The sequence below is a fragment of the Camelus dromedarius genome, chromosome 18 (genome assembly GCF_036321535.1).
Source record: "Camelus dromedarius isolate mCamDro1 chromosome 18, mCamDro1.pat, whole genome shotgun sequence".
NCBI classification, from domain to species: domain Eukaryota; kingdom Metazoa; phylum Chordata; class Mammalia; order Artiodactyla; family Camelidae; genus Camelus; species Camelus dromedarius.
Genome location: NC_087453.1, coordinates 434,372 through 460,464, shown reverse-complemented (window position 1 = coordinate 460,464; position 26,093 = coordinate 434,372). Strand labels below are relative to the sequence as shown.

The 26,093-nt window shown below is 60.6% G+C and overlaps 2 protein-coding genes across 8 annotated transcripts in view; one reads left to right on the top strand and one right to left on the bottom strand.

Moving 5' to 3' along the window:
* Nucleotides 1-351: 351 nt before the first annotated feature.
* Nucleotides 352-9,561, bottom strand: STMN3 (stathmin 3). The gene is given in 6 exon segments (XM_031433422.2): nucleotides 352-732; nucleotides 1,465-1,656; nucleotides 2,888-2,961; nucleotides 2,964-3,062; nucleotides 3,330-3,425; nucleotides 9,458-9,561. Coding segments are annotated over 6 exon segments (540 nt in total). The 5' UTR covers nucleotides 9,477-9,561; the 3' UTR covers nucleotides 352-672.
* Nucleotides 9,562-11,980: 2,419 nt separating this feature from the next.
* RTEL1 (regulator of telomere elongation helicase 1) overlaps nucleotides 11,981-26,093 on the top strand; it is a 28,929-nt gene continuing 14,816 nt past the window's right edge. For 2 of the 7 annotated variants that reach the window (XM_031433408.2, XM_031433409.2), the window contains exons 1-10: nucleotides 11,983-12,142; nucleotides 12,629-12,886; nucleotides 13,850-14,042; nucleotides 14,275-14,368; nucleotides 14,869-14,950; nucleotides 15,169-15,229; nucleotides 18,363-18,438; nucleotides 19,192-19,276; nucleotides 21,436-21,501; nucleotides 22,118-22,271. In XM_031433408.2, coding sequence (XP_031289268.2) covers nucleotides 12,785-12,886; nucleotides 13,850-14,042; nucleotides 14,275-14,368; nucleotides 14,869-14,950; nucleotides 15,169-15,229; nucleotides 18,363-18,438; nucleotides 19,192-19,276; nucleotides 21,436-21,501; nucleotides 22,118-22,271 — 913 coding nt within the window. In that variant the 5' untranslated portion in view covers nucleotides 11,983-12,142; nucleotides 12,629-12,784. The other 5 variants (XM_064496880.1, XM_031433407.2, XM_031433410.2 and 2 more) reach the window with 5 other exon arrangements.

Here is a 26,093-nt window from a genome sequence, read left to right as displayed (position 1 = left end):
CAGGCCTCATCCCATCCCACCCCACTGCCACTCCCATCAGGGGCAATAACGGCAGGCTCCCAGGCCAGCCCAGGGTGCCACCACGTTAAACCAGTTCCTACCCACCAGTCCCCCAAACTCCACTGTACACACAGCTCCAGGGTTGGCCACAGTAACAGGATGACCAGGCCCCACACTGCCCAGAGGTCCTTCTCCATCCACCTCTTTCCTCCTCCACCCCTCCCATGGGCCCTGTCCCTCTCCCAGGGAAGACGCACAGGTGCTGTTGCCTTTGCCTGTGGTCAGGGCTGGTTCCGACGTGCCCTAAGTGACAAGGTGCTCACAGAACAACCCAGCATAAGGACCCATGTGTTCCTGTCACCATTGCTGGATTTATTGAGGTCCCACCAGGTCCACTAAGAGGGCTACCAAGAGGGGACCCCGCCACCACCCAGCCCGGGGACTGAGGGACCGCGAGCCACACCCTGGTGGCTCCTCCAGGGAGAGTCACAGACTTGCCACAAGGACTGGGCAGCTCAGAGTGCGGAAAAAGAAGCTGAAGCCGGGAGTGCTGGAGGAGAGGGAGAAGCGGAACAGAGCTGCATCTAGAGAAAGTTGAACAAAACGAAACCAAAACCCGACTGTGTTCTTGTCTCGTCTCAGGGTCCAGGCGCCGCGCTGTCCGGAAGCCCCTTAGCCGGACATCTCCTCGCGCTGCTCCTTGTTCCTGCGCACCTCCGCGGCGTGCAACTCCTGCGAGGACAGACGGCGTGGGCGGGGCCCTGCGGCTAGGATGGAGCGCGGCCTGCCCCTCCCATCCCTCTTGGGCTTAGGGGGTCCTGCCCGCGCCCCCACTCCCGGCTTGGGGGCCCTGCCCTCCGGCTCTCAGGCTTTAGGATTCCTGGAGTCCTTTCCTCCCTAGACTGGCTTGGCCCCATGCGCGGGAGGTGGGACCAGTGAGGACACCTGAGCGACCAGGACTGAGGAACAACAGAGAGCAGGGGGAGGCCCGTGTCTCGGCCTGAAAGTGCGGCTTGAGGACCGGGGCTGGCCCTCAGTGCTACTGGGGTTGTGTCCCGACCGGAGCGTTGTGACTTAAGGGATTTCTCGGCGTGGGCAGGCTCCGGGGCCCCCTGGCACTAACCTCGTCCTGCTCCCAGGGGGCTCTGGCCCGGGCAGGGGCTCGCCTCACCCTGAGCTGGCCCCTGCAGGACAGGCAGTCACCGGAGAGACCGGACTGCGGGAGCGCTGGCGGTGCAGTGGGCAGGGAGCCGCCAAAGGAAGGGGCTCCTGGGGGCCCTCTGCTCGGGCCCCCGACCCCGCCTCGGCCCCACCCCCCACATCGGCACGCCCCTCCTGCACGGCCACGCCCTGCTGGCCCCGCCCCGCCCCTGCCTCGGCACCACCCTCCCCGCTAGGCCCCGCCCCTGCTGGCCCCGCCCGTGCATCGGCCCCTCCCCCTCTCGGCCCCACCCCGGCGCGCACCTTCTCGCGCAGCCGCTCGCGCAGCGCCGCCAGGTGCGCCTCGCGGATCTCCTTGCTGAGTTCCATCTTGTAGTTGAGCTTCTCCTCCGCCAGGCGGCTGAAATTGTTGTTCTCCTCCAGCGCCTTGTGCAGCACCTCGCGCTCGTGCTCGCGTCGCTCCGCCAGCTGCTTCAGTACCTGCGCCTCCTGCGTCTGCGCGAGCGGCGGAGCGTGAGGGGCGGCGGGGCCCACACCGCCCCACCAGTCCTCCCCGCGCAGCTGTCCGGGCCCCGCCCAGTGCCCGCCGTCCAGCCCAAGCCGACCGCCTCCCGCCCACCGGGCTTGTCCTCGAGCTCGGGCCTGCATTGGACTGCAGTCGGCGAGGGTGACCTCCTCGTCCCCAGACAAACCCTTCCTGTCCGTCCAGAGCCGCAGAGCTGCCCTCTCCCCGCTGGGCTTAGGGCGCCAACGCTCTGTACGCTCGGCTGCCTCTTCCAGACCCCGGGCGCCCCTCGGGAAAGGTTGGAGGAACGGAGGAAACTAAACTCGTGGGCAGTCACTGAGCCTTCCCTGTCTCTTCCTCAGACGTCTGCTCGCTGAGCACAAAGTAGGTGCTTAATATACACCGGGTTCTGAGCTCCCTAGGGTCCTGGAGGCAAGGGAGGGGTCCCCAGGGCTGCTGGGAAGGGACGAGTTGGAACGAGGAACGTGGGGCTGCTGGCGCCAGACAGTCCAGCCCTGCTGGTGGCCCCTGGAGGAGACTCGAGGCTCCCAGAGGTTATTAGCCTCCCTCAGCCTCCTGCAGAAGGCTGCTGAGCTCCCACCCACGTGCCAGTCATCACTAGTTAACCCTGAGAAGCCTGGGTCCCCAGGTCTCACCAGACCTGCTATAAGGAAGATAAAAGCCACTGCCCCTGCCCAGTGGGCTTGGGCACCAGGACAGCACTCCTGAAAGCACGCGCTCTTCCACATGTGTTTCAGCCTTAGAGGGGCTGATGTGAGGAGAATCGGTGGGGAGGGGGCCCCACCTGTCCCAGGAGCCCCCTAAATGCCCAGCAGGTCTGACTCACAGCCCCCAGCACGAGAAGCCTTTCCTTTGGCCTCCCCTGCCCAGGAGGATACCAGCCCAGCCTCCTCTCCCAAGGCCCCCTCCTGGGGTTAACACCTGACCCTCCCACCTCTACCAGCATGGCCAAGGGCGCCCCCCTACCCCACCAACAGTGTCTGGTTCCTGTCTCCCTCCAGCTGACTGCCATTGAGGAATCCTTCCTTTTCCCTGTCTCATTCTGATTGCTCAAGAGGCAGTCTGGGGAATACAAGACCCTCCCTGCTACAGGCCCACAATCAAGCAGGTGCTTGAAGTACCCTGCACCTTGGGATGCTGTCTGTGGCCAGTAAGACCTCTTGACCATCTTCATCAGGACCTGAAGAGGAGACTCCTTACCTTCCTCCGCTCCTCAGCTGCCTCCAGCCGCTTCTGCAGCTCCTCCAGGGAGGTGTCCTTCCTCTTGGGGGGGAGGAGAGCACAGGGCTCTCTGGGGACAGGTCGGAAGGGGACTTGAGGATGACCTCAAAGCTCTGGCCAGAGGCCCTCTTGTCCAGCTGCTTCACCTCCATGTCTGCAGGGCAAGAGCAGGAGGGGGCTTCAGGAGGGCTGGTCAAGGTGGGGGCGGGCTGAGCACCTATCCAAATCAAAGGCTGGGGGAAGCTGTGTGGCTGCTCACATGGGACTCCCAGGGCTGGGCCCCCAGGGCCACCCACCCCCAGAGGGCCCCTCTCCATAAGCCAGCCTCCCTGGAGGCTCCTGGCTGCCATGGGAGGGGGAGCAAGGCCAGGTGATGGCAAGTGCCAGCAGGGCGGGGGCCAGCAGCACCCAGTGCACTCACCCCCATACTGGTAGATGGTGTTGGGGTGCGGCTGTGAGTAGAAGCAGGAGCAGATGAGCGACAGCACCGACAGCTCCTTCATCTTCTCCTTGTAGGCTGTGGGCATGGTGCCAGGTGAGCAGGTGCCACCGCACTCACGGCCCCCCCTCCCGGCTGCCCGGGCCTCCGACCTCTGACCCCATTGCCCACTCCTTCTGATGTGTCTCTCTGGGAGCTTGTTTGTCTTGCTCTCTTGTGTCCCCACATCGCTGACTCTCCAGCTCTTCCTCCCAGGTGTGGACTCTCCCTTTCCCTGGGCTCCCTCCCTGCAGGTTGCCCTGCACTATTCGCTCCATTCCCATTTCCAAGCCCCTGTGTCCACCCCCAAGACGGTCTGCCTCCTTCCCCATCCTTGTCTCTCTTGGCGTTTCTGTTTGTCTCCCCTTGTCTCTTTCTTTCTGTGTCTTTGTTCATCTTTCTGTTTTTCTGGCTCTCCATCTGTCACTATGTCTCTTCATATCTTTCTCTGTCTCTGTGATTCTTTGTCATTGTGTATCTTGCCTCCCTCTGCCCCTCCACCTACTTCTTCCTCCCCTTTCCCTCTCATGGACATTTGCCCAGTTGTTAGAGAGACAATCCTGACTGGGCCACCACAGATGTGGAGCTTCTGGGAGCAGCACTTTCTTGGGCTGTGCTCTGAGATGAAGCCCTCAGACCCCCCTGTCCACCCTTTTACCCTGTAGTGTGGCTGCCCTGGGATGAAATCAGGCTCTCAGCAGACACTCGCTACCCATCAAAGGCCAAAGGGAAGGGAGCTGTCCGTTCAGCACCACAGCCCACCCCCTAGCCTTACCCGGCACGTGCCCACAGCCAATATCTCCACTAACCCAACCAGTAAAAGGAGGTGATGCTGTTGAGGCCCTGGGCCTTGTCAGCAGAAGGGGAGCTACCTGCTCTCAGAATGGAAATAATTGGGTTACTTGTGTTCTATTCACAGTGAGCCAGGCCCCAAAGTAGACCCGTGGATCCCATGTTTCACTGGCTTTCAACAATCCTCTAAGCCCAATACTGTCACTCCAATGCAACCAAGAAGATGCTGGGCCCAGGTAGCTCACAGGGCTTGTTCAGAGCTCTTCCAGGGCCACCCCAGGTGTCTGGGTTCTTTCCACCACTGCAGCAGGCACCAAGACCAGGAGGCTCAGACCCACACCTGCCTCCCTGGCTGGAGAAATTGGTATAGGCCTCCAGAGAGACACTCCAAGGAGAGGGAATGTGGCTTCCATGAAGGAAAAAGCAGGCACAGTTACCCACAGCATTCTTCCAAGGGGCAGATGGTTTGGACAAGAAACTTTCTGATGAAATTTCACATGAGATAATGTTTTTAAATTGAATTCACATGAAACTGGGGAAGGTGTTGGTGCAGAAGCAGGACACGGGGCAGAGTGACCAGGCCCTGTGTGAGGGGACAGCTTGTGGCGAGCAGAGTCCTCCCAGCACTGGTGCAGGGAGTGATGTTGTTTGATCTAAATGTTCCGATGACCCAGACTCTTCTGGATTGAGCCCAAGAGACTGTGAAGGGAGCACGAGGGAACCCTGAGCCAGCAGCAGGGAGAGCCTTTGGGGTCTCGGAAGGGAAACGAGGCGAAGACACATGGCGTGCTCATTGGCTCAGGAGGCGAGGAGGGCAGGGTGAGGGGGCCTCAGAGGGGACTTAGTCCGGACTTGCCAGTTGTATTTTCTCACAAGCAGAATCTAGTCATGTGTTATTTGTGTCATTAAAACATAGTTTTAGTAGTAACCTGTAACGAAAAAGAATATGAAAACGAACATAGGTATGTGTGTATAAGACTGAAACATGAGGCTCTACACCAGAAACTGACACAACACTGTAAACTGACTCCACTTCAATTTTTTAAAAAATGGCAAGAGAGAGAAATTATGTAAAGATTGGAATGAAAAAAATTTTTTAAGTTAATTTTAAAAAGGAGGCAGATGGCTACATCCCAGGACTTGTGCTTGGAAGTTAGAGGTTGTAAGATCAAACAGACCAGCTCTTCAGGAGCAGCAGACCAGGAGACATTTAGCCACTTGGAGAGGCTGGAGAGGCAGCCAGCCCTGTACTCAGAAAGGAAGATGGGGCAGGGGAGTTGGGGGGGGGGGTCTGCGTCAAGGGCCTACCTGGGTCCTGGGAGAGGCCAGGAAGGAGGGGCCTCAGTCTCACCCTGCCAGCACCGTCCACCCTGGCAACAGACACCAGCCCCCATCCTGACCTTTCAGATAGCCCTTCCTCATTGCAGGTCGGAACTTCTGAATGAGTTTACCTTACAGGTCAGGAAACTGGGGCCTCACAGCTACTCAAGGCCCTCTCTGCCATGAGCCTGAGATTTTCCCAGGAAAAGGAGCTGAAGATTAACTACAGAAGAAGAATACCTTTACAGATGAGTGCCGGGGTCCCCTTTCTAGGCACAGTTGCCTCAGCATGGGAGGAGGCAGGCAGCAATTCAGGGGGAGGAGGGGGAGCTTGGGCAGGTGTGAGTATGGGCGCTGCATCATCAGGAGAGAGGGGAGGGACAGCCGGCTGGGGACAGAGGTCAGAGTTCTCTGAGGTATGGCTCTGCCCAGGGGCAAGTCTCCAGCTGGGAAGCGAGGGACTCTGTCCTGCGGCTTCAAACAGGGATGCAGGGCGGCATCTGATGGTCCCAGAGACCCCCGGGTTGGTTTTTCCAGGCTGATGGCCCACAAGGACCTTCCTTCTCAGAAGACCCGTCCTCAAGAAGCCCAATGGGAGGGGGCTTGGGAGTGAGGCCTGCTCTGTGGTCAGGCTGCAGATCACAGGGGACTGCATGGCAGGTGGGGGATTGCAAATTTGGAGAGAGTGAGCAGAGAGAAGCCTGTTGGGGGTAGCGGGGAGGGGAAGGGCAGCTAGAGAACAGGGCCAGGCCCAGCAGTACCCACGCAGAGCAGGAGGTTATGCCCAAGTTTTCAGAGCTGGAGGGACTTAAAGTGTGTCTCATTGCAGAGGAAGGAGGTGGAGACCCAGACCTCTCCACAGACCCTCTGGGCCTCAAGGCATGCCCTCCCTTTTCTCCCCTCATCGGGACCCTCTCTTCCTCCCCCATCACTGACTTCAGGAAGTCCTTAAAAACAAATCTGTCCCGCTGGATTGCTTTCACACCCCCTCATGTCAAATGTTAAATGCAAAATGCATATGGGCCTTTTGGGTGATTACATCCCAAACAAGTGAGAGTTAGAGGAAGGCACTAGATCAGCTACAGCAGCTCCGTAACAATGATAATAGTGCCCACGGTGGGGGGAGTGGGGGGTCATAGTCCTCTCAACTGACTCTCAAGACCACCCAGCCCAGGCAGACACCCTCATCAGCCTCATTTCTACAGAAGAGACAGGCTCAGAGAGGGCAAGTGGCCCACCCAAAGTCACACAGCATGCTAAGATGGGAGCCTTATGGGAAGGTCTTCCAGAATCAGGAGGGAAGGGGGCCCCACAGATTTCCGATCATCCCTAGAAGGGCCCTGGAGGCTGTTAACTACTTATGGACAGATGAAACTCCTCCAACAGTGCTAGGAGCCCTGCATGGCAGGAATCACAGGCAGAATTCCCCTTTTTCTGGGAAATGTGACTACAACAGTCCTGCTACCTGGCCTGGATCGGGCATTCACCTCTTGCCAGGCCCCAGGCTAAGCACCTTTCCCAAAATGTCTCATTCAACCCTCAGAACAAACATGGGGGGGGGTGCTGTTAGTATTGTCCCCTCCATATGGGGAAACTGAGCTGCTGAGAGGCAGGGTAGCATGTGCAAGTCCTCACATCTTGCCAGAGTTGCACAAGGGGGTGAATATGGGCAAGATTCTATAAAAGTGCGTGGAGAGCTTAGTGCCTGAGGACACCAGGAGGTGGTGTCCCCAGAACACAGCCCAGCAGGAGGCACTGGAGGGAGAGGCGGGGGAAAGCTTTCCAGTCTCTTCAGGAAGAGAAAGCTAATAGCAAGTCTGCAGCAGCCACAGACCAGGGCAGAGAGGACCTTCAAGGCCATCTTGAGGCACAGAAGTCTGCTCCAATCGAAGATGTGTTTTCATAGAGAAGCTGTCACTGGTTCACCTCTACCAGTTTTGGCCACAATTACCAGCGCTGTCATGTAGCCACTTCTGTCATGTAGCCAGGCCTCCCTCTCATCAAGCAGTTATGGATGGGAGAAGCTGCAGGTGAGCACAGGCATGGACACACGTGGGCCGTGCTCTGTGGAGGGCAGCGCTGATGACAGAACAGGAAAGTCCCAGCCCATGTGCGGTTGGCCAGGGGGCAGTTCTCTGGCTGGCACTAGAGTACATCTTTGAAGCAATGGCTATGCTGGACAAAACTAACCAATTGTGTTTGTAGTCTCCCTTTTGACACATTAGTCTCCCTAATGGCAACTTCGACACCCAGAGAAATCCTGGGAACAGGTGTGGGTCAGCAGTGCCCCAAAGTCTGGCGGAGAAGAGGGTCTGGTGCGGGGGCCCTGAGGTTGGAGGGTCTGGACCCAGCCCCCATGGCTGCCCACAGTGAGGCTCTGGCTGTGTCCCTCCGCCGCCTAACTCCAGTCTGCTCATGTCAGATGGACGAGAAGGAAGCCTGTTCCCGGGTGAGTGAGGGAAACGCTGATAAGTGCTTCCAGGAGTGGCTGTCCACTAACCCCCAGCTCAGGCACAGGTGGTGAGTGAGGACCCCCAGCCTCACTTCAGGCTGGGTCTGGGGCAGCACCAGCCACCCTCAGTTGCTGGTCTCAGTAACTCTGGGGATGCCATCGAGAGGGCAGGGGGTGGATGAAGTCCAGATGGACAAGACCTCCAGACTGGGTGGGGGAGTGGTGTGGTCAGTGACCCACGTGGTCCCCTCCATATAAGTAAGGTGCAGAAGTCACTTGGGGCAGGAACCCGCCGAGCCTGAGGGGCGGGGTCAGGGCGCTGAACATGTGGGTGGGCGGGGCTCCGGCGCCTCCGGCCAAAGTGGGCGCTCCCGAGAGAATACGGTCACCTGGGGAGAGGGGATCACAGCGACCGGCCCCCTAGGGCTGAGGGAAGGGTGTGGGGGCGGGGGTAACAGGGTGGAGGTGGGGGTCCTCCTGCACAGCCATTCTGGGCCCCAAGGGCAACGATGAAGCTAGTCCCGGGGCTGCCGGACAGGGCAGAGCGTTCCTGGACAAAGCTACGCCCGCGTCCTCGCGCCAAGGGTCGCCTGGCAGCTCGCCCGCGTCCAGTTTCTGCCCTGCGTTTCCCGCCTCGCTCCGTGGCCGCCCCTCCACTGGTGCTCAGAGCCCGCAACCGGCCAGAAGGAGGGGGTCGCTGCACTTAGCAGCAGAGGGTCCGCAGCTGGGGAGGCGGGGCGGTAGGGGAGGGAGAGGCAGACGCCCCCATGCTAGGAAAGCTCGGAAACCTCAGAGGCCCTTCCCCCATCGAAACCCGCAGCGCAAAGGGCGGTGGCTTTTTCGACGAAGGGCGGGTGGCACCATGTCGCAGAGGGTGGTCCCGAGCCCGCAGCGGCGAGGGGAGGGGCGGCGACGCGGGGTGCGGGTGCGGCGAGGCTCGCTCTTGGCTCAGGTTTCCCTCCCCCGTCTTCTCGCAGCACCCCCTCCTGCCCCCCGGCCGCTCCACTGGCGCAGGGAGGTTGCGGGCCTCGCCGGCCCTAGGCTGGGACTCCCGCAAAGGGGTCCCGCCCTCCTTTCTCCGCCCCCCCCACCCCCCCGCGAAGGCGCGGTCGCATCAGGGTCTGCAGTCGCCTCACGGGACCCTGCGAGCGCGCCCACCCAGGGTTCTCGGAGCTACGCTGCCGCAGTCGCGCCCGGACTGGTACGGCGGCGCCCCTGCGCCGACGCCCCCATTCCAAGAGCAGCCCCTGCCGAGCAGCCCCTGCCCAGCAGCCCAAGTCCGCTAGGCTGGCGCCGCAATCCCCGCCCTATGGGCACCGGGTCTACCCAACTTGGCGGCCCCGAACCCAGGCTCTAGTGGGTTCTGCCCGGTGCGCGCCTGCACCCTTGCAGAACGCGGGGTCCGAGAAGGGAAAATGGTCCGCAGCCGGCCCAGCGGCAGGTGAGGCCAGACAATAGCCTGTGCTCAGAACCCGCCGCCCCGAAGCTCGAGGCCCCGGGCGCCTACCGGACAAAGTGCTGGCCATGGTGCTGGCGGTGGCGGGGTGGAGGAGGCTGGAGATGCGCGGGCGGCGGCTGGAGCTGCAGTAGGCGAATGCTGCAGTGGCGGGGAGGGGAGGGAGCAGGGAGGGCGGGAGGCGGGCTCCGCGCGAGGAGAGGTTGGGGGAAGCGCCTGGCTGTGGCACGGGCTGCAGCCGTCAGAGGGAGGGGACAGTGGGAGGGGACCACGGGAGGGGAGAGATCAGCCTGGGACGCAGAGCAGAGCACTGCAACCAGATGCTTATCCTCCGACCGCTCACAGCTGTGACCCGCTGTCCTCCTACACACTTGGGTTTGTGTGTTTGGGGGGATGGTGAAGACAGCCCCCATTGCCTAGAGTGGGTGCAGCAGGAGGGGATAGGGCTCAATGTCAGGGTTGGGCGAGAGCTCTTCACTGAGGCCAATGTGAGGGGCCTTCTGTGTGCCCAGGCCTGTGCTGAGGGCAAAGCAAGTCATGGACAGTGAGGGTGGGTGGTCTGGAAGGCTTCCCGGGGGCATCCCCCAGGATGAGCAAACTGTAAGGCAGAGAAGAAGCTAAATTGAGGTGATGAGGCCTCAAACAAGGACTTTGGAGCAAGACAGAGATGGGAGCCAATGCTGTGTGACCGAGGGGGAGTTTCTGACCTCTCTGGGCCTCCATTTTTCAGATGTAAGTTGAGACAATGGTGCCAGATTGTGAGGGAGAGATTTTCACACTTAGTGAGCAAGTGGCATCCTGCCCCCACCCCATCCTCTGGACTCAGATTGATACCCCCAAAGGGAGAGCCTTTCCTGCAGTGACCATGTCACCTATTTGCCAATGGGGAAGGGAAGTCATTCCCAGACAGACAGAGTGTCACTCTTGTTTTAGGGACGGAGCCTCCGAGGCCAAGAGAAGTGCTTACTCCATAAGCAGTTAAGTCCTAGGGCCAGGAAGAGAACTCTAAGGAAACTTGGGAACAAGCAGAGAAATGAGGAGAGCTCAGAAAGATGAAAATCAGGGAGAAACTCAAGGATCAGAGTCAGCCTGGAGCAGGGCCAGCAGGTGTGTATATAAACTCACATGGATGTGCACATACAGCAAGTATGTAATTGGTTAACATTTGTCTTGTGGTCCACATGGTGTCTGGTCCACCATGGGAGTCCCACAAAGCCAGCCAGAGCAGACCCTCAGTTCAGGTTTGCTGACTTGATCGAGATCCCTGTGCCCACTGAATGGGGCTTGCGACAGGCAACCTCTGTCTCCTTTTCTCTCATCTCTTAGGGTTTGGTACAACAGCACTTCCATGTTATAATTTACAGGAGGCTGGGAAGTCCCCATGCACAATGTGTAACCAAGGTCTTGGAGTCCTCAGCTCCAGTTCTGGCCGGGAAGTTCTCGAAGTCTCTGGGTCCTGACCTTCCCTTCCTTGGGCTTTTGTCGGGGGAAACACTACTACTCTCAGAAGATGGGGAGTCTGGAAGTGAAGAGTGGACTCCCGGCTCTGGGACTCGCTGCTGTCTTGGGGCAATCTACTAACCACTCACCTTGTGCTTCCTCTCCTCACCTGTAAGGAGTGGATCATAAAGGAACTTATCTCAGGGGTCACTGGAAGGACAAACATCTTAATGCCTGCATAGATGGTACTGAAACTTGTGCCTGGTCAGCATTCAGCAAGTGTGTGGCCAGGTCTCCTAATCTTCTCCAAGCTCCATGCTGAGACAGATACTCTACCATCCCCTCACCAGAAACAGGTGGGTGCAAGTTGATGCTAATGTGTGCCAGGCACTTCCTCAAGCATGATCTCACACACATCAGCATGGACACACATGTGGCATAAAGGTGTCATCAGCGGGAAAGCATCTGGACATTAAACAGGCTATGAGACACTTGCTCTAAAATCAGCATCGGTAGCTGACTGTGGGCTGTCACTGCAGAGTCAATTTCTTCCGGTGCTTTTGGGGGCATGCTGGGGTCGCCTAGACAAACATTTCTGACCACACAGAGCTGTGTAGACACGTGGAACACCCCCTTCCCCGGTTGACTGCCAGCTTGTGCTCGGTGCTGGGGATTCAGAGGGGCCCGCGCTGTCTAGTGGGGGACATTGTAAAAGCGGCTGCACCCAGGGGACAGTGAGGAGAGGAGCCAGTGAGACGGTCAGGAGCCGAGTCATGAGGAAGGAGCAGTCCTTTGCGAAATTTAAGGCGAGTGGTAGGCTCAGATTCCAGAATTAAAAAGACCTCCGGGTGTTTCAAGAACCACAGGAAACCAATTTGAAGGCTTGTGCAGTTGTGGGGGCAGTTGTGTGAGGGGGCTTGGCCCAGGGAGGGGGAATGGAATGGAGGCCCTGGTGGGGATGATATCGAGGGAGGAGAATGCGGGACCCCAGTTTCGTGCCCGCAAGTGAGGAGGTGCCAGTCCCTGGGCTCAGGGTCAACGGAAAGGGTGGGACTGGAACGCAGCGCGCCTATAGTGCGCGGGCCCCTCGGCAGGGGAGCGGTTTCCGGCCGGAGCACGCGCAGAGGACCGGAATTGGGGGCGGAAGTGCGGCGCGTCCAGGGAAGACTACGCGCCTCAACTCGCAAAGTCGGAAGTCCTGCGGGTTGAGGACGCGGTGGTGGTGCGTCAGCTGGACTGGGGCGAATTCCTGGGGAGCCTGGTCGAGGAAGGCGTCCCACGGACACCCTAGCACTGGTACCTGTGCCCACGCGGGGGCTTCCGCAACTGCAACTCCCGGCAGGCCCCGCGCCGCCCTCGGGCCGCGCGCGGGCGAGTCTGCCGCGGGGCACTGTGGGGCGCGTAGTGCCGGCTGCGCTCGCGGAGGGGCCGACCCGCAGGAAGGGCCGCCGCACGGGGTCTAGCGGGGTGGACTGTTGGCCCCAGTGTCCAGGCGGAGCTGGGCCTAGTGGGGTTGAGCGGCTTGCTGGGCGCCGGGCGGGTTCGCGGCCCAGGGCGGAGCAGCACACGTGCTCTCTCGCCGCACCTGGGACCGCCCGGTGTAGTGGTGGCGGGCGGGAGAAGAGGCAGGGCGGACGAGTCGGTTCTTTGTGGTGGGACGTCACGGGCTCGCCTTCCGTCCAGTCCCCTGCAGGGACTGCACCAGCTGACAGGCGGAGTGGCCTGGCGCTCCAGAAAGGGTCGCTTCTAACAGTCTTGCTGTCATTCCGCCCTCTGCCCTAGGGGCTCCCGCGGAGAAGAGCATCATGTCCCAGCGCCACAGGCTGGCATCGCTTCCCTGCAGTGGCTGAGACCCTGAGATGTTCAGAGGGGTTTTGTCTCCCAGACCCACACAGCCTGCGTTTCCGCTAACCTCTGCCCTCCCGAGAATAGGCCAAAATGCCCAAGATAACCCTGAATGGTGTGACAGTGGATTTCCCTTTCCAGCCATACAAGTGCCAAGAGGAGTACATGACCAAGGTGCTGGAGTGTCTGCAGAAGGTGAGGCTGCAGACGGAGGGCTTGTACCTGGGGGATGTGTCAGCGTGGTTGGAGCCTCAGCAAAGACCTTTGTGTTCAGTCGGGGTCCTGCTGGTGAAGGTGCCCTTCTGAATGCGAGACTCAGCCATAAATAGGGCCCATGTTTTAGGTGGGGTAGGAGGGATGCTACACACGTGAAAAAGTTGGTTCTAGACGGTGGTGAGTGCTCTGAGGAAAAGACACAAGGTGATAGGCTTACGAGCACCTTGGGGCCTCTCTGAGGAGGTTGCATTTGAGCTGAGACGAGATGAGGAGGAGCAGCCAGCTATTCGAGGGTCCGAAGGAAGTATTTCCTCACAGAGGGGCAGCGGCTGCCCAGCCCTCCTTCTGGAAGGTCTCCAAACCTCAGGGGGTGTTGAAGGTGAAAGGGGTGCAGCTTGTTTGCTGCTGGGTTTTGGGCATGCCTTCTGGTACCTGTCAAGCCCCCAGCCCCCAAGGGCTGCCCCTGCAGCCGGGCTCACACAGAGCCTGCACCAGGAGCCAGGTGCCCATTCCTGCAGCAGCTGGGACGACAGCTTCCCAGATAGCGCCTGCGTGTCTGCCCAGGGTCCCCACTCAGGCTCCCAGGTGAGACTTACGTAGGCCGTCAGAGTCCTTTCAGATAGTGTAAAGGCTTGGATCCAGAACGCAGAATTAATCTGCTGTTTTGAGACTTGAGACCTAATTAGTCATCTTTTTACATATATTGGGCTGAAAAATACTGTGATGTTTCGGGTAATGCGCTGCAAATTGTTTGCTAGGGAGGGCTGACTTAATCTGCAGCTTTTGGTTTGAGCGTGGAAACGTCCTGTGGAGGTTGTGCGCCCTGCGGGGTGGGCTGTGCTTGAGCAGAGCTACCCTGCTGGCTGCTGGGCTTGTCCCAGGTGGGCTGTGTGACCTGCTTGGCCCCTGCTTCCCCGTGACCCTGTTCCTGGCCCCATTCAGAAAGTGAACGGCATCCTGGAGAGCCCCACGGGCACGGGGAAGACCCTTTGCCTCCTCTGCACCACACTGGCCTGGCAGGAGCACCTCCGGGATACCATCTCTGCCCGCAAGATTGCCGAGAGGGCGCGAGGGGAGCTCTTCCCCCATCGCGCCTTGTCCTGGGGGGACGCCACCTTGGACGGAGACAACATAGGTGGGGCTCCCATCCGCCTATCCCCTGGCCCCTGCAGGGAGGCACGTAATGGAAGGAGTGTTGTAGCTGCCACGCCATTTCTTGCCGTCCTGGCTGTAAACCTGAGGTCACCCCTGGGAGCGAGTGTCTGGTGTCTGATGCTTGGCTGTCCCCAGGGTTGCATTAGCTGTGTGCCCCCGGGATAACCACACATACATGCCCTGACCTCTTCTGTTTCCTTGTGCCCTGGCAGCATGCTACACAGACATCCCAAAGATCATTTATGCATCCAGGACCCACTCACAGCTCACGCAGGTCATCAGCGAGCTTCGGAGCACCTCCTACCGGTAGGTGTGGCGGCATTCATCCTGCCTCAGGGTCATGGGGGTGAGGGGGTGGTGGGGACAGTCCTGGCACAGTGGTCGATGGTGGTGTTCTGCCTGGACTCCACCCTGAGGGTGCTCCGTGCTCTGAAGTGTGGGGCTACTTGTGAGTTGACGCCCTGACCTCGGAGCTCCTTGCGGCCCTTGTGGCGTCAGCTGTGGGTATGGGTCGGGGCAGCTGCGAAGTGGGTGCGGAGAGGCTCCGGCACAGCTGCAGGAGCGGTGGGGTCCCGCCCCGGCCTCCCAGGAGAGGGAGTATGGAGGTGACGGAGTCTCCTCCCACCTGCCCGCCTTTCTCTGCCGGGCCTCCTTGCTCTCCCTGGACCTGGCTTGGGGGCGCCCCGCCACAGAGGACGCCCTCCAAGCCCAGGCTGTGTTCCGCGTCTCCCTCTGGGTGCCCACGTGTGTCCCCTATGGCTCCTGCTGCCCTCTGACCCTTGGGCCCCACGACTCTTTCCCGCCAGGCCCAGAGTATGTGTGCTGGGCTCCCGGGAGCAGCTGTGCATCCACCCTGAGGTGAAGAGGCAGGAGAGCAACCACATGCAGGTGGGCTCCTCTGCGGCTCTGCTGGGGGGCTGCTGCCCGGGCTTCAGAGCCCCCAGCTGTGCCCCTGAGGGACTGGGGGTGAAGAGCTGGTGGGGGTGGAGCCAGCGGGGGGACCTCCTGCACCATCTAGCACGGCCAGCACGTGCCCACCAGCCGGCCCAGTGCTCTGCCCACTGCCAGCCGCCACACTGGCCAGGACCTTGTCCTTTGTCTCCCAGGTGCACTTGTGCCGTAGGAAGGTGTCGAGCCGCTCCTGCCACTTCTACAACAACGTCGAAGGTGAGGAGGGGGACACAGCCTGTGTGACCTCCCAGGGCCGAGCTTGGGGGCCCTGGCCTACTGGCTCTCGCCCCTGGTGCTCTGGGGCGGTTGTGTCCCACTCAGCAGGTGGGGCGGGAGCTGGGTGCGTCTCCTGACTGGATCTCTGTTGGAGCATGGTCAGGAGAGCTCCCGCTTTGGGGCTGCTGGCCAGGCAGGCCCCACCCTCCCCTCACGGGGTGTTCCCAGGGCTTCAGCTGTGCAAACAGCCTGGTTTATGCTGAGCGTGTGCTTCCTTCCGGGAGTCTGGAATTTGGGTGCCTGCTGGACAGGGCGCCGGCGGGAGTGACCCCCCAGTGTACCCTGGGCGTTGGGTCTCTGGAGAGCACGTCCCACATGGTCACAGCTTGTTCTGGGGGTGACAGCTGGGGAGTGGAAGCTCCTGCACGTACTCATCCCTTCGGTGCCCGTGCAGTGCGTCTCTCAGTGTGGGGGTGATGCTGGCAGCCTCTCCAGCCTCTGCTGCCGCTGGGAGGACAGTCTCACCCAAAAGCAGGTGGGAGTGACAAGCACGCGGTTCGTGACAGCCGGCGGCCCTGGTGTGGCATAGCTGTGTGGGTGCCCACAGCCCTGTGGAGGGGACACCTTGTCTCTTGTCACTGACTTTCCTGGAGCCCAGAGTGGAGGGTTTGCTGCTGGTGCCCTTGCCTCCAAAGTTCTGCTTTTTTGGCTTGTGGCTGCCTCTCCTGGGTGGAGCCTGAGGCAGCGGCAGGGATGCCTGTCTGTGGTGCAGCTGCTGCAGATTCCTGTCTACAGAACAAGCTCTGTGGCCTGGGGTCCCACTTCTGTGGGATCGGGGTTCCCTCTGTTTCCTGCCACAGGGTTGGGACTCAGACCTGAGGTGACAGGACCCCAGGACACTCCCACTGGTGGGGTTTGGCGTGCCCACTGTGCTGGGTGGAGTGTCAGGGTGGCACTGTGTTCCCAGAGGCCTGAGCAGGGGGTCCCCGTGTGAGGCACCCCTGTGCCCTGCTCCTTGTAGAGATGGGTGGGGTGTGTACCTGAGGCGGGCCTGGTCTTGGCCGGCTGTGAGTCGGGGCCGCATGGGGTCCACGTCTCCTGTGCAGCTCAGCCTCTGGGGCGAGGACCCAGGGGCTCGGGCTTGTTCCTCAGCACCTTCCCATTTGCTGCCTGCCTTGATCTGCTGGCACTGAGGACCCTTGGGACTGCGGGGAAGTATGAAGGTGAGGGTGGCCCCCAGCAGCTGGCCCTGGCCCCAGCCCGGGGCCGGAGGTCGCAGGCCGCCGGCTCTGCTGCCTCCACAGGCGCCAGGCCTGCAGGCGTCCATGCTCCCCAGCCCCGAGCCGGAGGTTGTAGGCTGCCGGCTCTGCTGCCTCCGCTGGCGCCAGGCCTGCAGGCGTCCTGGGTCCCACAGGCTCCTTTCTCTTCTTGTTCCCCTGCTCAGCCTTCTGCTCTCAGTCCTGCCTGTGGTGCTCGAAGGGAGGCTCCCCATCTCCCTGGGGCTGCCTCCTCCCTGCAGAGGGGGTTTCAGATGTCCCGCTGGCCAGAGGCCAGAGCCTTTTGGGTCGGAACCACTCTGGCCATGTTTCTACAGCAACCTGGGGGTCATCTTGTCCACTCTGCTGGGCCAGCCCTCACCTGCAGGGCCCCCCACCTGCAGCACCCCTCACCTCACCTGGGGAGCCCTGAGCATGGGGGAGGGGAGCAGGAGGCCAGAGGAGAGGGTGGGAGCTGGGGGGAGCTTTCGGCCCACAGTGGAGGCACTCCTGGAGCTGATGGGTGCTGGCCCCCTGGGCTGCATACCGGGTCCCCACTGCTCCAGGCCCTGCATGGCAGAGCAGGGGCTGTCCCAGCTGGCCTGCTGGCTCTGGCCTCCCTGGTCCCCGACCCACCTGCTCTGCTCCGGCTCCCGCTACCCAGTCATTGGCAGTGGGGAGGGTGGTGTCCACTCACCGTAAGCTAGCACATCCTTGCTCTGTTGAGCCTTTTTTGCCAGCTGACCTGCAGGATGTGAGAGGAGTTCCCAGCAGATGCTCAGGACTTGGAGAGGGGAGAAGTGGGCAGAGACCCCAGGAGGGGTCTGAGGAGGGGAGACATGCGTGTGCGTCTGTGCCCTAGAGTCAGCCCTGGTTGGGGCCCCTCACCCCTTCCTCCTTGGCCCCTCCTCCTCACCCCCTCCTCTTCTTCTCACCCCCGGCCCCCCAGGTTACTGAGCTCTGGGGCTGGCCTGTGCAGAGCCTGCCGATTGGCTGGTCTGTTGCTATGGTGCTGCCGTGGGGATGGCTCCTCTTCCTTCCCTCGCCTGCTGTCTCTGGGGTGCTCCGGGCTTGGGCTTGGACTTGGGTCACCGTGAGGGCCCGTGTATTCTGGTCTGTGCAGTTTCAAGCTGGGCCTGGTTCCAGCCCCGGTGGAGCTGGAGCTGGGGGCCGTGTCCACAAGGAGCTGCCCTGAGGCTCTCTGGGTGCTTGTTAGAGAAGACCTTTGGTCCTGTCTGCTGGGACCAGGCCCTGGGGTCCCTGGGGTAAAGCAGTTCCCTCTCAAGGCCCTTCTTTCCCTGGGCCGTGGCCAGCGGGGAGTCAGGGCTGCCATCCTGAGGGAAGGGTCCTGGGGCTGTTGGGCTCCTCCCCTCCCACCTGCCTCAGTCTGCAGCCCCTGCAGTGTCAGCGTGGGCAGTGACAGCTCTGTGTCCTCTCCTGCCTCCGCAGCCTGGCCCCTCCATGTGGTGGGGAAAGTGGAGCAGGAGGAGGGGACTTGCTGCCAGACTGAAGCCCCCAGGGCTTGTGGGAGTCGCCTGTCCTTGAGAGCGTCTGCAGTGGCTGTGACAGGCTGAGGGCTGCCCCGTCTTGGGGGCCCTCCTGTTGGTGCTTAGCCTCAGGCCAGTGGCCACCTTCTGAGGTGCAGAGCAGGGCTCCCTTGGGCCATGCTCTAGGCCTGGGGCCCTCCCCAGAGGACCCTGAGACCCACGGGCAGGGATTCTCTCTGGTGAGTCCCCGGGGGTCTGAGTGCCCCCCACCACCTGCCCCACGGGAGGGTCGTGGGTGGCTGAACCCACTGCCTGCTGGCAGGAGCTGTTCATCCTGGGTGCCTCTTGGGGTCTGGGGGACTTGATGTTTACTCCTGCCTGCCTCCCCAGAGAAGAGCCTGGAGCAGGAGCTGGCCACCCCCATCCTGGACATCGAGGACCTGGTCAAGAGTGGACAGAGACACAAGTAAGGCCCCCGGCTGCGTGCTCCCTCCACAGGCAGGGCGCGTGCATGCTTTCCTTTCCTTTTTTCCTTTTCGCATCACGAAACTAACAGCTGTTTGGTATGAAATGTGAGCAGCTGAGAGACCTCTCAAGTAAGAAGCACGGCCTTCAGCCCACCCCGCATGTGGCCTGGTGGGACCCACCTGGCCGGCCTTGTCACCTGCCAGCGGGGCCTCATGCCTGCCCCCCCAGTACAAGCTCCCTGACCTCGCCCTTCCTGATATCTGCTGCTGACCTTAGCTTCAGGGCTCAAGTCGTGATCAGATGGGGCTGCCTCGCTGACCGGCCCAGGACCAGGGGTGGGTCTTTTTGTTTTTGCGGGTTTTTGAGCCAGTGATCCACTCACAGGGCTGAAAGCTCATGGTGTGAAGTGCCTCACAGCGAGCCCTGCACTGTCCCCTGTCCGGGCCCCGCGGGAGCCCCCAGCCTCACAGCACCTACCCCATCCCCCCCGCAGGCTGTGCCCGTACTACCTCTCCCGGAGCCTGGCACAGCAGGCCGACCTCACAGCGAGCCCTGCACTGTCCCCTGTCCGGGCCCCGCGGGAGCCCCCAGCCCCACAGCACCTACCCCATCCCCCCCGCAGGCTGTGCCCGTACTACCTCTCCCGGAGCCTGGCACAGCAGGCCGACCTCACAGCGAGCCCTGCACTGTCCCCTGTCCGGGCCCCGCGGGAGCCCCCAGCCCCACAGCACCTACCCCATCCCCCCCGCAGGCTGTGCCCGTACTACCTCTCCCGGAGCCTGGCACAGCAGGCCGACATCATCTTCATGCCGTACAACTACTTGCTGGACGCTAAGGTGAGGGCTCAGCCTGTGTCCCTAAGGCCCCTGACGGCAGGGGCGTCCCTGTCAGACCCCTGCCGGTTCGGTTCCTGGGATTAGACTCCCGCTTGGAGCAGCAGGCTGGTGCCAGTGGACTGGGTCCCCCTCACTGCTCAGGGCTCAGTTGACGACCAGCCCGGGGCTGTGGCTCTTCTGCGCCATCCGGGGGTGTGGGCTGGCAGGGTTGGGAGACCCCCTTGTCCTGCTGTTGGCGTCTCTCTCCAGTTGGACGCCCGGGAGCATCCAGCCCTAACGCTGGCTTTAAGACTCCTGTGTGTGCAGCCTCTGTTTCAGCTGTGCTCGTGGTGTGAGCACTGCGGGTGGCCTCCTGTCTGGGCCCCTTGCTCACGCGCTGTCCCACGGTAGATGTCAGTGGAGAGCCCGCCGAGCTGGGATGCAGGGCTGAATCAGCCAGCATCTTTGAGTGCGGCTGTGCTCGGGTGATGGGGTAGGGGTGAGATGTGCGGCCGCGGACAGGAAGCCTCGGAGCAGCGGCTGACACGGGGACGCAGTGCATGTGAGCACAGCTCAGCGGGGCCGGAGCGAGTGGCTGGAGCAGAGGGGACAAGGTGCGTGGGGGTGCAGGGGCACGAGGTGAGGTGGCCCAGACTCGCACCTGGAGAGCTTGCAGGTTTGCCCAGGATTTGTATGTGATTCTCACAAAGTGGTGCTTTCAGCCTGGCTGCCTGGCCCGGGCCCCACCTCAGAACAGTTCTGTCACAGCTGATGAGCTGGTTCCAGAACTCATGTGGAAACCAGAGATCAGACAGAACAAGACGGGCTTGACAGAGGACAGGGCGGCTCACGCTTCTGACTGCAGGGCTCAGTGTGGAGCAGGATGCTGGTGGGGATCGCAGGGTGGCATCCAAGACAGACCCACACGTGTGGCAGCTGGCATTTGACAAACTTGCCTGAGTAGTTCAGTGGGGCAAGGGAAGGTGGGTTTTTGTGGTTTGTTTTTTCCACAAATGGTGCCAGAATAGCTGGACACCCATTTGGGAAAGAATGAATCTCAGCTGATACTTCATGCAGTTTAAACCTGAACGTCAAAGTTTGAGCCTTCAAAGCCCCAGGAGGAAGCACAGGGGGTCGTTGTGATTTGGGGGCAGTGGAGACCTTTCAGCGTAGACACACAAGGCACCAGCAGTGGGGACAAAGCTGATGAGTTGGTCTTCGCCACCACTTAAAGCTTGGCCTCTGAAAGGATCAGGAAGTCCAAGGGGTTAAATGTGTGCTCAGAGAGAGAGGTACCTCCGCTACACCTGTGTGCCTCTGACCGCACCTAAGGGGCACTCGGGCCAATTCCTGGTACTCAGCCCCGCCAGCGCTGGGAAAGGCCAGACAGACCCTCCACCTGAGAGACAGTGGGGTGGCCAATCAGCCTGTGCCTAGAAGACGTTCCTCATGGCCGGTTTTGAGGAGATGCAGGTTAGGACCTCAGGCCGTGACATGCACACTGAAATGGCTCAGACTACAGAGACTTGAGATGACTGGTGTTGGGCGGGACCTGGAGCACTGGATCTCGGGACATGGCTGGGAGCACAGCCACGGCAGAGCCTCGTGTGGCCAGCTCTTCAGAGCTCCCTGCGTCACCAGAGCCTGGACAGCCCCGACTGTTAGCGGGTGGTGTCCCTTGTGTCCCATGGGCAGGGAAAGGGGGCCCTGCTGCTACGTGCAGCCGCCCACCTGGGTCAGAACGCTCACCCAGGGCAGTCCCAGTGGCTGGTGTGTTGTGTGTCCTGCTTTGGGTGGTGGCCACAGGGTGCCCACTCTTGTCAAAACTCAACTGCACACGTGAAGTGGGCAATCATACGAAAAATAAGCTTCCAGTTAAGTCAGTGGAGAGAAACTCTGCTGCCAGACCCCACCCAGGTCGTTCCGTGACCCTTCGGGGTTTAGAAATCCCTCACAAGCTGGGCTGGGCCTCCTCCTCCACCCTGTGGCTGCGTGCTGTGGTTGGGGTCACAGGACTGCTCCCTGTGCAGTGAGTGTCGCCAGGACGGACACCACCAGCTCAGCGGGGTGGGAGCAGTGCCCGCAGCCCAGCCAGCTGACACCCCAGCAGGAGGTGTGAGGGTTGGGCCATGAGGGCAGGGCTGCCCCACTCGGCTCCACTGTCACCCCACTTGCTGTAGAGTCGCCGGGCACACGGCATCGACCTGAAGGGGACGGTCGTGATCTTTGATGAAGCTCACAACGTGGTGAGTGTTGGGGTGCTGTTCCCGATGCCCCCTTCTGCCCGCCTGCTTTCCTGTGCAGAAAAGTGCAGGCTTTTCTGTCCACCTGGCACCTGCTGTCAGGGCCGAGCACACCTGGGCCAGGTGGGCTGGCTGGCCTGTGCCCACATCTCGCAGGACCCCTGGGCCCCTCCTGCCTGCCACTCCTCTTCCCTTTGTCCCTGGTGGCCTCCTCCCCGCCCCCCTCTCCACCTGCTCCCTGCAGCCTCTGTCAGGCCCAGGAGCTCCATCTGCGGGAATGCTTGGCCTTGACCAGGGCACTGGAGGGAGGCCCCTTGGGGAGCCTGCGTCCTGGGACAGAGGTGGCCACCCTCAGCGCCCTTGGTTCCAGGCTCTTTTGTTGCCCCGGGGGCCAGATCTGACCTTCGAGAGGCGCTAAAAGCCAGGGTTTCGCGGGAAATTTCCTAGTTGTAAAACGTTGCAGCTGAAGGAAAACTGTCTTCAAACACTGGACGAGACATCCGTCTCTGGAGCAGTGTGAGACCAGGGCTCGGGGGCTCCCTGCACCCCACCCCACATCTGCCTCCCAGGCCCTGACCCCACCCTGTGCTGCCATGACGCGGCGTGCTTGGGGTCGCAGGAGAAGATGTGCGAGGAGGCCGCATCGTTTGACCTGACGCCCCATGACTTGTCCTCGGGACTGGACGTTATAGACCAGGTGTTGGAGGAGCAGACCCGGGTGGCGCAGCAGGGCGAGCTGCACCTGGAGCTCAGTGCCAGCTCCACCAGCGCAGGTAAGCTCGCCGGGGCTGCAGACGGGCGGGCGGGGCCGGGGCCCGGGCCCTTCTTTCACGTTGGTTTTCGGGGACAGTGTCAGCTTCTGTGAGAGGCTTCTTGGCCTCATGCACCAGGGGGTGGGCTCCGCCCAGCTGTTCAGCGTTTTCTCCTGTCCTTTCCACTGTTTCCCTGCTGGTTGGACTTGGCATCTACTGTGTGAGGGTGAAAACCAAGCGTATTAGCTGTAAAGACATCTTATAACCTGTGAGCATCATCCACACAAAACTTGCTCCTGTCAGAGTCCTGGCCAGCATGTTCCTCACGCGGCGGTGACCGCAGTGTGGGTGGCACTCCAATGGACGTGGCTAGTTAGTCTGGACGCTCCGTGCAGCCGGCATCGGTGGCTGACGAGGAGTCCAGGCTACTCTGTAGCAAGTGTTTCCGCTGCTTGGCTGCTGCAGGCTTTTAGCATTTGTGTCTTGCCCTGCGAGCGGCTCACGTGAGCGTGCAGCCAGGCGTGAGCGGCCGCCTGGCGCCCCCAGCCCCACTCCTGGCCGGGCTGCGGGGAGCAGAGGCCCCCTCACTGGGCGCCTGCTCCCGCCCGCTCTGCGAGGCGCTTGTGGGCTGCCCTGGTGGAAGGAGGTCAGGACCTCCATGTTCTTAAACTTCACGTTCTTAAAACTTACTGAACTTTGTCTATGTGAGTCGTATCTGTCGAGAATTACTGTGTTAGAAATGAGAACTGAGAAACTTCTGAAGCTTTATTCACTCACTTAAGTGACAAACTGTTACATGTTATGTTTGCAAGAAAGTACCCTGGACAGGGAGGCTTCAAACAGGCAGAAATGCATCCTCCCCACCGCGGGGCCAGGCGCCCACGTGTGGTGTCGGGGTCCGCAGGGCGGCTCCCGCGGCAGCTCTGCGGGCTCTTCCCCTGCTGTGCCCTGGCTTGTCAGCACGTCACCCCAGCCTCTGCCCCCTCGTCGCAGGGCGTCCTCCCCGGGGGCCGGGGCCCAGACGCCCTGTTCTCGTGGGGACACCTGTGACTGGATCAGGGCCCAGCCCAGTTCACGGGGCCTCGTCCTAACTGATCACCCTGCTTCCAAATGAGGTCACATTCACAGGGATCAGGGTTTAGGATTTGAGCGTGTCTTTCAGGAGGACCCAACTCAATCCATAATGTATTAGCATAAACAACGTTTTTGTTGAAAAGAACTGTTTCAAAAGTTGTAAGCGTGGCGCTGCTTCGGTTGTGTGAGTTTCTTTACCATCTGGCCCAGTGACAGGCGGTCGGGTCTTGTAACTGCTTTCTGCGTTTGTGCCGACACGATTCCGCGCGGCATGTGCGTGTGCACGTCGTGCGGCTGCTGAGAGAAGGGACACAGGTGAGCGTTTAAGGCAGCACAGGTGTCTCCTCTCTCAGTCCTCAGCCGTCCAGGCAGGCCAGCGGTGCTGGGCCCTTCGGAGGCTCCGGGGTCTCTTCCCTGGCCTTCCTCTGCTTCTTCCTCACGTCTCCTCTGACTCTGACCTGCCACCCCCTGGTAAGGGCCCTGCTGTTCCGTTATCCGGGGCCACCTCCCCAGCTCAGGGTCCTTAACATCGTCACGCCTGCAAAGTCTGTTTTGCTGTGAAGGCGACATATTCGCAGGTTCCGGGGATTGGGACATGGGTGCGTTTGGGGGCTGTTGTCAGCCTGTGGGAAACTGCACCGTGTGTGTGTTCACGGGGCGGGGGAGGAGGCACGCGGTCTGTTGGTGGTGGCGGCAGCACAGCGAGGACTGGTTGGCCGCAGCCCTCCTGACCGGCTCTCGGGCTCGAGCCCCGGGGCCATGCCTGACGCACTGCCGGCCAGGCGGGAGCCTGCCTGTCCCTGGCGGGGCTTGGCCGCTGCACCCTGCTGCTCGGGAGTCCTTGTCTGGACGAGAGCTCTGTACTTTACTGTGTTGACCTGTGACACGAATTTCTAAATCTCTGTTTTCACCTCCGAATGTGTGTGTCTGAGTCACAGGTGAGTGTTTCTGCAGGGAGGTGTCTAGAAGTAGATTACCTGGTTGATTCCTTTTTCTCTTTCTGAAGCCCGGTCGTCTTGCTGCAGTTTGTCAGCGCTGAGTTTCTGGATCGATGCTGCCCAGGGCGTGCTGAGCCCTTTCAGTTGCAGTTCGAGTCTCTCTGCTGGGACGCTGTCCTGCAGGTGGAGCCCAGGGCCGGCCCGCTTGTCTCTTCCGCCTGAGGCCACAGCCTGCCCCTCCCTGGAACCCTTCTGTCTCCAGTTTTCTTTGACTTACAATTCCCGCCTTCCCTCTTGTTTCTCTGAAGACAGTGTGGCATGTGTCTATTTCTGTGTTCCTTTTAATTGAAGCTTCATTTCTGAAGTAAGTGTATGTTTTTCTCCTAATTGTGTTTGGGTTCTGTACTTCACTGCTGACCTTGAGAAAACTTGACTTGTTTCTTGTCTCACGTCTTGTCAGACGTCAGCGTTTTCTGTTTCAGATAATTTGCGGGAACTCCTGCTCCTCTTCCCCCCAGACCCATTTGACCAGCGTCCTGAGTAGAAGGGTTTCCTCTCTGTCTTGAGGGCGGTGCAGACCTGGCACCTTTACTTTGTCTTAGTGTGCGTTTCCCGAGAACAAGGATGTCCTCATGTGACCGTAGTGCAGTCATCCGATCAAGAAACCAGCGTCCATAATTTTCCCCACTGTCCTCAGGTGGAGCCGAAGCAGCACACTGGACGCTGTGGTCCAGGCTGCGCGGCCACATCCTGGGGTCTCTGGCCTTCACCTGTCAGTGTCTCAGCTGCCGTCTCCTGGCCCACACATTTGCGAAGAGGAGGGTCAGTTACTTTGTTGACTGTCCTGCAGCGTGTCCTTGTGGCTCTACTCAGGTTATGCATTTTTGGGGGGTCCCGCCGAAGCCCCTGGTCTCGCAGGCACCGCGGGGCCCGTCCTCACGTTTCTGGTGGCGCTGATTTCGATCGCTGGCTTCAGGGCAGCTGGGGTGTTTCCGCAGTGAAGTTGCTGTTTTTCCATTCGTCACTCAGAAGTAACCTGCGGCACGATTCGTGGTCCGTCCCGGAATTAAGGATGTCTGCGAGGTCTGCGGACACGCGCGTCCCACCCGCGTGCTGGCCGTCAGAGCCGGGATCCTGCCGTGCAGAGGCCTTGACTCACCAGCGTCACAGCCATGGCCCGGTCTGGCCCAGAACCAGCAGTTCTTTCTCCTGTTCTCTCTTCCGTACTTGTGGCCTGTGTGTGGTGGTGAGGGAAGCAGCTTCCCTCCCTCAGGACTTTGCTCGCCCGTTGGACCCCAGTGCTGTGGACGCTGCTCAGCCCGCCCGGCCGCCCCGGTGGAGGCCTGCTTGCTGGGCTCGGTGGCCTGGGAGCGCGGAGCCTGGGGCTGTGTCCCGCTGCCCGGCCCTGGCTATGCCACGCATCGCGTGCCGTGTGTTCACGTTCATCTTTCATTTCTTGTTCCATCTGTCTCCATTTGTGTTGACCTTTTGATTACTTATTTGTTTATTTTTTTGAGTATTTGAAACACGAGCATGGTCTCTAGTCCAAGTCACGGTTTACTCAACAGAAATGTTTTGTTCGTTTCTGGTTTATCCTTTCTTTGATTTTTTTTTTTTTTTTTTTTGGTTTTTGCAAGAAGCAGCAGATGTAGGTGTATTTCCTTCGTTTGTCTTTCTCCCGCATAAAGGACCTACTGTGTTTGGTGGACACTTCACTTTACAGAGACTTGCCGACTCCCTCCTGCAGGTCTCCATGTCTGTTCGGCCATCGGTGTGGCCTTTAGGTTGTTTCCAGTACTTTGCAGATACAGACAGTGCTGTTTTGTGTCCT